Source organism: Colias philodice, chromosome 9 (assembly GCF_061535455.1).
Source record: "Colias philodice isolate Cphi_HAF_F1 chromosome 9, ilColPhil1 Martin Lab GWU primary, whole genome shotgun sequence".
Lineage (NCBI taxonomy): Eukaryota > Metazoa > Arthropoda > Insecta > Lepidoptera > Pieridae > Colias > Colias philodice.
In genome coordinates this window covers 3,629,978-3,642,476 of record NC_143094.1, presented here as the reverse complement: position 1 = coordinate 3,642,476, position 12,499 = coordinate 3,629,978, and the positions used below count along the sequence as shown (strand labels likewise).

The window sequence follows — 12,499 nt, the reverse complement described above, 5'->3', positions numbered from 1 at the left end:
ATTTTCCTTGTGATATAAATCAATTAGGTAAGGATTCCTGAGTAACTAAACATTATTGGTGTGTCATCACTTGTATCAATTCATTCATATTGATTGAGGTATTGATCATTTGCTTGACAGATTTCGCTCTACATTTTTTTTGATCAAGTAATTTTACTTAGATATTTCTGTATTTTATATTGCTTTACGAATGAGTGATACTTATAAACTGTCATTATCAAAGGATACTTATCTATTGACCGGAAGAGCAATATTGACCCGTTTACAACAGCTCACTTATAGGTAATTAGACTCAAGGACCAGGTGATGGGAACATAAGGTACAAACCTTGCTTTTACAAATTATGTATGTAATTATGTATCTCTTTATCCCCAAGCTTAGAAATAACAATTATTATAATCAAAATATTTTATTTAAAAAAAACAAAACACCACATTGGTAAATAAATATCCAAAATAAGATTGGAACTAATATTAATTTCCCGTCTTAACTAAGTACTCCCTTTGACAAATGTTCGTAGCTCGTTTTGACGTTTTCAGAGATATTTTCAGCCGGCCTCTCGGACGTTACTAGCCAGGTGCTCCCACTTTTTCCCTCCTCGAATGCTGTTATAAGACCTCTGACTGCGTTATCAACACTGCGAAGAGAAATTAATATAAAAGTGATAGCCTAATTGTAAAATTTGGTTTTGTAAAATCGAATCTATAGGTAAAGTTCCTAAAAAATGTTTTCTGGAGAACAGCAGAACGCACATGTTGCACGAAGCACGCACTATATTATCTAGGTTTCAGTATAATTTATTGTTTGTATGACAATTTAATAATTCCAAGATTCGATAAGTAGGTAGTATGTCATTTACAGAGCTTTTTGCCAAGTCATTGTAGAACCCTGTTGAAGGAAAAAGTTTATTTTCCTTATTTCATCTCACTATAAAATGCAATGCCTATTTTGCATTTTATGGCAAATAATTCAGAATAATAAAAGAATTACAATTATTAGAATTTAGAACTGCGAAATATTTTAAATGTATGAAAGTATCGTCTTTTAAGAAACTTTCTAATTAATTCGGTGTAAAAATGTTTTTACATCAGTAAAATGTTCGACATAAGAAGGAACTTACCCTTGGGTAGGCATTTTCTCTAAAGCAGGAGGTATGTACGCCTGCAGCGTTTCGTCGATCGCTCCAATAGTTCCGGCTATTAGATTAGTCTCAGTTGTGCCAAAACACACGGTGACTACTCGCACTCCAGTCCTATTGTAGTTCTGTTCAGCCTGTGGATGAATACTCAGATGTGGATAATAGTTACTACACAACATAAGTTAGTCTCGCTTAGTAAGTAAGGCTCGGTAAACATTTTTATTTTTATTTACCGGGTAACTGTTCTTTTCTCTTATAAAACTAAATTGCCCAAATAAGATAGATAGTAACTTTATCAAGTAAATAATAAGTAATTTAAATTTTCCTCATTCCCTGAATTTGTTGCGATGTTGTTGATGTTTATTTTTTTTAATACAACCACTTCCCACTCTTTACTAGGGACGCGTAATGGCTGGTTCACACTTTGATTAGTGCGAGTGCAGGTGATTAGTGCAGGTGTTTAGTAACTACGTGTGGACAGCGACTGTTTAGTGCAAGTGTTTAGTAGGCTGTGTAGTAAAGTGAATAGAAGCGTGTTCTATTTTTTTGCGAGTGGACTGCGAGTAGCCACGTCCCGCGCGCCCTCCCTTCCCCCTCACTCGCAGTGTGCCTGCCTAAACACGTCTGGACACGAGGGTTTAGTGTTTAGTGTTTAGCGTAGTGTGTAGCGTCGCGAATTGCACCATTGACCTACACTCCCACTAATCACCTGCACTCGCAGTTGAATTGGACACTACTCGCACTACACACCTGCACTCGCACTAATCACCTGCACTCACACTAATCAAAGTGTGAACCAGCCTTAAGAATGAAGCAAAATGCATACATTTCGCTATGATACATAAATATACATTTTGAAAATGTACTACGCATAGGTATAATTGAATTTTTCGAACAATGACGCACTATTTAATTACAATGAAATAATTATAAGCCTCATGAACTAGATCTTTATTAGTGTTAGATAAAGATCTATTATTACAATGCACTTATGATAACATTGTTTGGTATTCTAATTTCAACCTAACAAGTTAAATGAATGCACTTATATCCAATTAAAGATGAAAACTTGTTGAGAAAGAAATAAACGATTTTTCAGGAGAAAATTTTTTAGGCGCGTTGAGAGACAAATTTCAAGATATCTTGCCAAAGAAGTTTCACTTCTGACACGTGTGCTCGTTTTTATTTTTTTGTCAACATCTCAGAATTATTGTAAAGGAAAGTTTGAATATACAAATATAACCTACTTGTATCGTATTTATTGTACTCACCCCAAGACAATTACTGAACTGTAATACTGCACTTTTCGTTGCACTATACACTGGTAACAAAAATGACTGCATGAGTCCCACTATAGAGGATATATTCACTATGGTACCTCCTCTACCATTTTTGTCTTTACGCATCAAATGATAAGCTTTTAGAGAGCCCCTGATTAGAGCTGTCTGAAATTAAAAATATAGTATTAATAATTATAATATGTGGAATTTTAAACAGTACTAGATAAACATATTTTTTACTTTAAATTCGTCCTTTGATGTGAGCGTGTCAATTCCTTAAAATACAATTTTATAAATGAAACCCAGCTCAAATTCAGAGTTAGAGTTTGAACAAAAAATGTCATATATGCGTAATATAAAGGGAGCTATTAAAATTGTTTTCTTTAATTCTTTCATAATATTATGGTGGTAGAGTGATAGATACAGTTAACTTTTTAAATGATACACTTAGAAATAGATTTCTATGTGATAAAAATAGGATCAATTTACACATGAATAGTACGACCCTTACACAATTGCGTTACGTATCTGCGTGCCATAGGATAGTTAGTCAAAACAGATTCTAAAAATAAGAAAACAAAATAATTTTCATGCTCCCACAGATAATCTACTAAATAATTACTACAATAATTAACTACCTACTAATATCGGGTAAATTATTAACTCTAAGACGCGTAGTCATCATATTATTTTTTAAGATTTTCGTTCGCCATCATTACCTTAAATTTTATCTCACATGAATATTAGATGCTCTACTTTGCAAGTAAATGCAACTGAAGGTAAGAGATATTTTCAACATACATACAGAAATCATTAATTACTTTGGGTGGGACAATTTACGACACAGAGTTTTTAGAAGGTTTTTATTTTGTGTCGATTATAGGTAGTCTTTTTTTTTTCGAATATATTCTATTGATGCCAAAATGGCCGTTCAAAACCCTCGTAACGATATAAATATGCATAATTGCATAATACGTTGTATACAATTTTTGTAAAGTAGAAACTCAATCACTAAACTTCCATGAAGGAAGTGTTGAGTTCCTTTAATATGCCTGTAATATTTTTTTACCTACCTATAAATTAACAATATTATGTGAGAACTATAACCCTTCCCGGTTTTCATTGTGTGCACTTCAATCAGCATTCGAACAAAGTCCTTTGATGAAAAAATACAGATTTTCTTGAAGGATATTTTATAAACAATAGATACACTATATATACAACTAGCCGCCCGCGGCTTCGCCCGCGTTTTCAAAGGAAAACCTGCATAGTTCCCGTTCCCGTGGGATTTCCGGGATAAAACCTATCCTATGTGTTAATCCAAGTTACCCTCTATATGTGTGCTTAATTTCATTGTAATCGGTTCAGTAGTTTTTACGTGAAAGAGTAACAAACATCCATACATCCATACTTACAAACTTTCGCCTTTATAATAGTATTAAGATATATAGGTACACTATTTAAACACTATATACTGAATTTAAATAGTAATTCTATACAAACCACATTAATATTAATTGCTTTCAAGTAAACCGCGGGAGAGTCATTCATGACACCAGCATTGTTAACAATAACGTCAAGGTATCCAAACGTTTTCACAGTTTCATCAAACGCTGCATCCAATTCATCTGTGGTGACGTCACATTTGAAAAATTTCGCCTTATTAGGTCCATATTTTGCATTCAGTTCTTTTTCTAATTCTTCTCCTAATTCCACGTTTATGTCTAAAATCGCTACATGCTGCAAAAAAATATAATATTAGTGTCTATTTTGTAATATGTATCTCAAATCCTCAGTAGGGTTAAATCAATCTTAGTCATAGTTATTTTATTATATAACGGTCTGATTGTATGTTTGAAATTGCGTGAATTTAATTAATTACATTTAATTACATTTACCTACGTAATTTACCTCGATTTTTATCGTGACAATGACATTCATAGATTTTTATTTCATTGTTACTGTTTTTATATCTTCTTTAATTATATGTTTTATTATCTTTTGAGACCTTTGAAGCAATTACGTATGTTAAAGTGAACACAAAAAAAATGTGTGCGTGTACTAGTGTACACACGTAAGAAATGAAACTTCTTTATGACCTTATTTTTCAATAAATAATTTACTATATGCAACTTTACAGAAATACGTCAATCACGCGTGGTAGGGATAAGAAAAAGATGGCGCGTAACTGAAAAATGTTACGCGTAACGAATAAATGTTACACTAAATTTTTTCCAACCCCGATAAAGAAGTTTCACTTCAACAAAGTCAATTCTTTTAACAAGAATGAATGCACCAAACTCTGCAGTTCGCTCCTAAAGCAAAATAAATCTATACTAATAACACAGACTAATAATAATATACTACGTATACAACTAATAATATAAAGAGGAAATGTTTGTAATAATGTATGGTTTTCACGCATAAACTACTGGACCGATTTCAAAAATTCTTTCTTCATTTGAAAGCTGCATCTTCACTGAGCAATATAGGCTATATTGCATTTTCAAAAAAAAATAGAGATCCTTTCTAAAAATGCAATAATGTAACCCAAGCTAAGGTGTAAAAAATTCCTTAATAAAAATTCTGTCATCGCGTGCGCTGCGGAATCTATACCTTTAAAGTACGAGGATGGTTTTTATGAAAAAAAACTTAAACATGTAGGTACCACGGGTGAAGCCGGGGCGGACCGCTAGTTATTAATATAGATAAGAAATATAAGAATTAGGTACATTCATTCAGTTTTCTTGAATCTTATTAATTGTTACTGAGCCACCAACTGCATCTGCTGCCAAAAAAATATTATTTCAACATTTTTTATTGCTTGACTTCCTTTGATAGTATCGTAGCATGAATATTATAGTCTAATATAGCACCTCGATAAATGGACTAGACATCGACCAAAAATAATTTTTCAATTCAAACCAAGTAAGTACCTAGTTCTAGAGATGAGCGCGTTCAAACAATCAAACAAACAATCTTTAAAATATTGAAAACTAGTAAAGGCATGGTTTTCCTTAAATCATTAATTATTTATTATACATTTCATAACTAGCTAGCGTTTTTGCCACGTCAAAAGTGATGTAAAGGAATTGTGTACGACCTTCTCAATGGGTACAAAAAACTGTTTCTGCAGAAAAGTATGGTTACAAAAATGATAATTTTAAATACATAGATATAACTATCAACATCAATTGAACAACTTTTTTATATAATTTTATAAAAAACTTTTTATATAACTTTTTTATTTTTTTTTTTTAATATATGCAAATATATTTCTTTAATTCTGACCTTTGCCCCCTTTTCAACAAAAGCGCGGGCGATCCCGGCCCCTATGCCAGAAGCTGCGCCAGTAACCAAGCATATTTTATCTTTCACCTCACACATGTCTACTCTATACCACAGTTCACAACTGACTGTTTTTATTATGCTTTTAGTTTTGTTCTCAAGGATCTCTTATAAGGCTGCGCACACGCGTGCGATGGAGTTTTTTTTTATATAAATTTTACTGGTAGAAAGTGCAATATCCTCAGGATACGATAGTGCTATATGGATATTTTATTCTGATTGCGCAGTATTAGTACTTTAATCTTCTAAATTTGAGAAAATTTAGAATAACTATGAGAAACTAGTTCTGCGACGTGTGTTAATTCTTATTTCTAAATTGTCGCTGCAATTTTCCTCAAGTTACTACAATGATTCTTAATTTTAATATTATTTCAATTGAGATAAAGAATCTTAATATTATCATTAGTAGTTATGGTAGTTGCCTTCCCAATTACCTATTGTCATAACATTGTCATACCTGACCTCTCTTAACATTGACTCCTTGCGCGGTCGTGACTCACAATGACCTTCATTTTCATGTATCAAGAATCTATTTTGCTTAGAAATTCTTGATTTACAAAAGTAATACTAGCAATGCAATTTTTGACTGCTAAATAAGTGAATTTTTGTATATTTAATATAAAAAAGAAATGTATGTAATGAGCCTTAGATTTATAGTCGGACGTAATCAATGCTATCGATGGAAATCGTTATTTCTGTAACTTACCTTTGATTTTAGATATCCTTTTTTGGTCTAATAAAGTTGCTCTAGTTAACATGACTTTGGAATTAAAATTAAAATAACACTAGTATTTTAATGATAAATGATAACTTATATTAGTTCTGTCTTAAAATAAATAAAAAAACGTTCGTCAAATTTTGGTAAAAAAGCAAGACATAAACAGACAAGACAACTAAAATCAAAATGAAATGACATTATTCATTTTAAGTTCAATTAACATGCAAAATTATCTTCTGCTGCTAAATTATAGTTACGATGATAAAATAAAAGTTCAAACTATTTTGGTACTACAGGTCAAATCAATAAAATTTCTAAATGAGGAATTTAAAGAAATATACCTAAACATCTCTATACAGCTTTAGAATGCTTAAAAGGTTGTAAAATATTGAAATTCCCAAGTCGATATTAATAAAAACTTTAATAGTTTTCTGCTGTTATATAATAACAGCTATTTTAAAATACTAATAGATAAAATTCAAGGCAATTATCGATTATCATAGTCTAACAATAACGGTAATTCACTTTCATGAAACCTGACTAGAGTTGATTGCAGTTTGTACTAATATCCTCTTCCTGCGAACTATTGGTAATTCTTTCCTGATTATAACAGCATAACCTTGTCAAATAAACACAACGAAGAATTCCCTCTTCTCTATAACTGTTTTTTTTTTGCTAAATTATATGGTGTTTAAGTCATAATTTTAGAAATATAATTAATATTTTTTTTAGTTTTCCGCCCGCGGCTTCCCCGCTTAGTTAGAAAAAATTCCCATAGAAATGCGATGTTTCACGGTTGTAAAAATTTGCCTCCATCCTCTTAACTATCACGAGACACAAAATATATCATATGTATAACGTTATTCCCTGAAAGCAAGACAAACAAACAAACACATTTCGCATTTATAACCTTTGAAGTTAGAATAATCACCCACCAAAAATCACTCATCAAAATCAGTGTTTCGAACGTTGAGAATTATTTTATTTCTACTTTTTGTTCCTATTTTTCAGTAGTTTCAAATTTCCTGTAAAGAAACTAATAATACAAATACATTTAGGAATGGCTGATTAAACTCGCTAGATTTTTGTAAGTGTTATTTCTTGCTTGTTTTTTATTCACAGGCGTGAAAATAGTTTTATTTGTGATTTCTGTGATTCCTGAACTACAAAACGACAATGAAATGTGTCTACTGTGTCAGTTTTAGTTCACAATAAGTATAAACTCAGGTAGTTTTCATTATTATACTTAGATCCCAAGTAAGACTTTGCTCATAATAATTTTGTTTACTGGATGAAAATAATATTGTTTCAAATAAAATTAGTTGCTAAATTGTCAATGGGGTTGTTATCCCTGTCCAAAAAAGCACTCCGATTAGTTATCTACCATCCAACTATGAACTATCCAACACAAAAATATTTTTTTCAATTTGGACCCCATTTTTTTATTTATTTAGCGTGTTCAAACAAACAAACAGCTATAATATAAGTATAGATGTAGCTATTTGTATATTTTTAATTTCTTATTTAAAACAATTAAGTAAAACCAATGTTGTTGTTCAATTTTAATTATAAAGTTTTCCTTCATCTTGATGTAAATTCAGTTTCGTGATTTTGCGACATCACAGCTATTCATTCAATACCATATTTGTAAAACAATACCCATTGACCTATTTGGCCTTATCTAATAATTCATAAAAATTACTACTTTTTTTATATTTCTAAGAAGTTTAATGTTTAGAATTATAAGTAGACAAATAAATAGGTAATTCAAGAATTTATTTTATTTATTCAAGTCTTGCGTTAATTAATTGGAAGTATTTTAAAAACTTTATATTACAGCAACTGCAAAATCAAAACCTGTGCCAAAATTGAGAAATATATGACAATAATGTACCTACAGGGTAAAAATTTTGTAAAGCTACCTAGAGAGAAAGTACCTACTGCTAATACCTACTATAGATAAAAAAAATACTCCAACGAAAAATTCCATTATTTCTGAAAACCGATTAAAATGGTATTAAATTACATCATAAGGATTAAAGATAATTTATAGGTAATTTAAATTCAAATGTTCTATCATAATATTATCCCGGGGTAATTACTGAAAATATAAAATATGAAAAAAAAACAAATATTTTTAAATATTAGTAGATAACTTCTATTTTTAAAGGTATATTGAATTTTAAATATACCTATATTGTAATTGATACGACACACGACCACCGCCCATCAACATTTGTAGACATAATGATGCGAAAAAATGCGTTTCCAGCTGTTAAGGAAAGGATTGACGAAGAATCGAGAATAGTAGTCAGAAGGATAAAATAATTATCTGTCTGTCTGATAAGTTTCTGTTACTTTATCAAAATTAAAAATTTACTGGTCCTAAATCTTTGTATATCAATTTTATTCAAGTACTGGCTTACTCCGTTCAGCAGTTTTTGCGTGAAAGAGTAACAAACAAACAAACATATCTACAAACTTTTGCATTTAAAATATTATAAGAGGATAATAATGAGTAAGTACAACTTTAAGTTTTAAAAGCCATTAACTTGGCTTGTTGAAGTTGTTTATTTTAACCAAATATTTTACCAAAACCTTGTATTGTGTTTGGCTTTGTTAATGTAAAAATAAGGTATGCTCTTTGAAATGAATATAGGGAATCCAAAAGAAATTTGCATAAAAGAAAATACTGATAAAAAATTGCGATTATTTTGATATTTTCGATAGATATGCAAAATAAATATCCTTGAAATTTCCATGGTTAATCTCAAGTGTTTTTATGCTTACAAAAAAAAAGAATAAAAGAAATTGACCCACGCGGCCACGCGTTATTGTGAAGTACCTACCTAATAACTAAAATAGAGGGATTATGGAAATAATAATATGGCACTAATGGCTTCATATTATACTCTGCTGATCAAAACGCACCTATTATTCTACAATAGTAACCATATTACCCAATCACCCCCACTCGACTGCAACATGCATGCATAATATTATACACTTAACTACGATAAGCAATCAACTAAGGAGGGTCATAAAGATAGCATCGCGTCTGCAAACTGTAGCGACACAAAAGATTATAATTAACAACACTTCAATTCAATAACATTTATTATAATAATGTTTATAAGCACGTCTCCAAATGCCCCTTGCCCACCACCTGCTATTAGAGGCAATGATGACGTCATATTCTGAAAATGTTTATTTCGCCAACATCGTTTTATATGCGGTTTGAATATTTTCCGTAATATTTCTCGGCGGTTCAGATGATCCTATGAACCAAACACTAGCAGATTCACCCTTCTCGTATACTTCTACAAGACCTTTTCCGGCCTCTTCTGGTCTGTAATAAATAAACATGATTTTTTATTAAGCGAAGTCTCTAGCGTTCTGCTAAAATTTATCGCAGAAGTCAATTAATACTGACTGAAGTATTTCTGTTATAGAAGTTGTAGAAGATAAATGATCTTGGAGAACCATTTTGAAACAAAATTAAATTGCATCGATTTACTTGAGCGAGAGCAGTCAATAAATATATCTCGTTGCTCTGCCTGTTGTGTCGCACCAAGCGCACAATTGGGTATAAATGTCTAGTATAAGTATTATCTCTACAATACAATTATTTCACTAACTAAAGACGATTTGATTTGATTATTATCTATAATATTATATCATAATTAACATGAATAATCAGATAAATAACCTTTATTTTAATTTGTACAAAAATCTATGTATGCTATCTAAGTATTTTGATTATTTTGGCGACATTGTTATATTTTTGTAGTTTGAATAAATATTATTACACCTGGCCGTTTGCTGACTAAAAAGGACCACGTAATATTTATTGATTAAATTATTATGTCTGTATGCATTTCATGGCATTTGTCTAGAAGTTTCGACATGCTAATACAATTATGTAGTAACACTATTCTATACATACACTATAGTTTTAGTAAGTTTGTGTAAAATAAAAAAATATTCACGCATGTCTCTAATCAAATAAAGAAATTACAATATTGTTTAGCTGATACCTTGAACATAATATTTTGCTATTATAAACGACTGATTTAAATGACCGTATACTTACGTTTGAATACGATATGATTGAACTAATTGAGGCATACTCTCTGAGACAATGGGATCAAAACTTTGTAAAGAACCTAAAATATCAGTGTTTGTAACTCCAAAGCAAACAGTTATCATACGAACATTTGTCTTGTCGTAATATGGCTTCATCTGAAAGAGGTAAATTTATTTAAAAAAAATAGATTCAGAGCAAAATTTGGACATGTACACAGAACAATGAGAAACCAGACCGGCCATAACTAAGAGGTTATGGCCGGTTTCCCAACTGCTTGGTATTATGTTGTGTTTAGATTATACATGAGTTAAAATTACACAAAGATTAATTTTCACTGATAGATAATCCAAATATAATATCAAGAAGTTAGCTTTAGGCTATAAATAATACTATCTGCAAATAGTGGTCTAACTGACCCATAGAATCTGCTGTTTGATTGAGAACTTAAAATTTATCTTCTGCCAGTCGATAGACCGATTTCTTAGACATTTATAAGAAAACTCTTTCACCTCTATACATTTCGTTGTTCTTGTTGTTTACAGATAACTTTTAACTTCACTCCTAGAAGGTAGAAAAACGACTTACCCCCATAGCAGTGGTGAACTGAAGAACTGCTGCCTTCGTAGAACAGTATATGAACAATGTTGGGCATGTTAAACTCAAGGCACCGATTGAAGAAATGTTTATGATCGTTCCTCCTCTCCCTCCTTTGTCTTTCCTCATCAATTCAATTGATTTTAAAGTAGATGTCACCAGAGCAGTCTAAAATAAAAAAGTATGTAAGCTGAATTATGTAGGTAATTAAGTAATTGTTATTAAAAAAAATTCTAAGCATTGGAATTGTGAATGATTATTATAATTAAAATCTCCTCGCCACTCTGTATTTTACTATTTTATAACTTTTTAACCGACTTAACGTAAAAAGGTGAAGGTTCTCAATTCGGTCGGTATATTTTTTTATCCTATAATTTTTAACTTTTAACCACTTTTAAAAATGGGTATCAAATTCTGGCCGAAAATATTAAAATCTTCAATTTCTGAGACCAAATACTTCACTTTCTATTATAATTTAAAAAATTACTTACCAAGTTAATTTCTATTGCCTTTTTATACTTAGTTTCATCAGCAATACCGGCATTATTTACAACTACATCAAAGTAACCATTGTCTGCAATTACTTCATCGAATGCAGCTTTTAATTCATCATCATTGGTAACATCACATTTAATGAATTTTGCTCTATTATCACCACGTTTTTTATTCAATTTGTTTTCTAACGATCTTCCTGCATTTTCGCTTATATCCAAAATAGCAACATACTGAAAGTGAAACATTTTAGTGAATGAAAACATAATATAAAAAATAATTTTAAAGTTTTAATCAATTTCTCATAATTGAAACTAAATAATTGGTAAATAGAAAGAAGAATATAAAATAGAGCACTTGGAGATACAACGTTATTAATTTTGTAACTCTGGATGCATTTTTATCACTTTGAGCAAAATAGCTCGTTATTGCGATAATTAAAACAATTTAATTGTGTAATAACTTACTTTAGCGCCTCCTTGTAGGAACTGTCCTACAATTTCTGCTCCTATGCCATTAGAACCTCCTGTCACTATAACGACTTTATCAACTGCACTCATGATTCAGGATTGACTTCAACTAACTGCATATAAACCAGCTGTTCTTATTTATAACAGTCCTTACGACGTTTGAGGATTATTATGGTATGTAAAAATATATTATGTAGTCTTAGGAACAATATTTCTTATTCGGTATTTACAATTTTCACTGGTATCGCGACGATGTATATTTTATAAATAAAAATATGTTACTGAAGTAGATAAATTTTTATCTTTGCACAATTTTCTTATCTGCAATTATTCCTTAATGTACTATCAGCACGAAAAGCTGATGAATATTTA

General features: G+C 30.8%; 2 protein-coding genes across 2 annotated transcripts; both read right to left on the bottom strand.

The window, feature by feature from the left end:
• Positions 1-404: 404 nt before the first annotated feature.
• Positions 405-5,822, bottom strand: LOC149485731 (15-hydroxyprostaglandin dehydrogenase [NAD(+)]-like). Its single transcript, XM_089699047.1, has 5 exons — positions 5,710-5,822; positions 3,922-4,158; positions 2,410-2,583; positions 1,121-1,272; positions 405-637 (listed from the first exon to the last, which is right to left on the bottom strand). The coding sequence occupies exons 1-5, from the start codon at positions 5,803-5,805 to the stop codon at positions 487-489; spliced, it is 810 nt and encodes a 269-aa protein (XP_089555173.1). The 5' UTR covers positions 5,806-5,822; the 3' UTR covers positions 405-486.
• Positions 5,823-9,612: 3,790 nt separating this feature from the next.
• On the bottom strand, positions 9,613-12,373 carry LOC149485730 (15-hydroxyprostaglandin dehydrogenase [NAD(+)]-like). The gene is made up of 5 exons (XM_089699050.1): positions 12,125-12,373; positions 11,657-11,890; positions 11,157-11,333; positions 10,578-10,726; positions 9,613-9,833 (listed from the first exon to the last, which is right to left on the bottom strand). Exons 1-5 carry the CDS (start codon positions 12,215-12,217, stop codon positions 9,692-9,694), a joined length of 795 nt encoding a protein of 264 aa, XP_089555176.1. The 5' UTR covers positions 12,218-12,373; the 3' UTR covers positions 9,613-9,691.
• Positions 12,374-12,499: the final 126 nt, after the last annotated feature.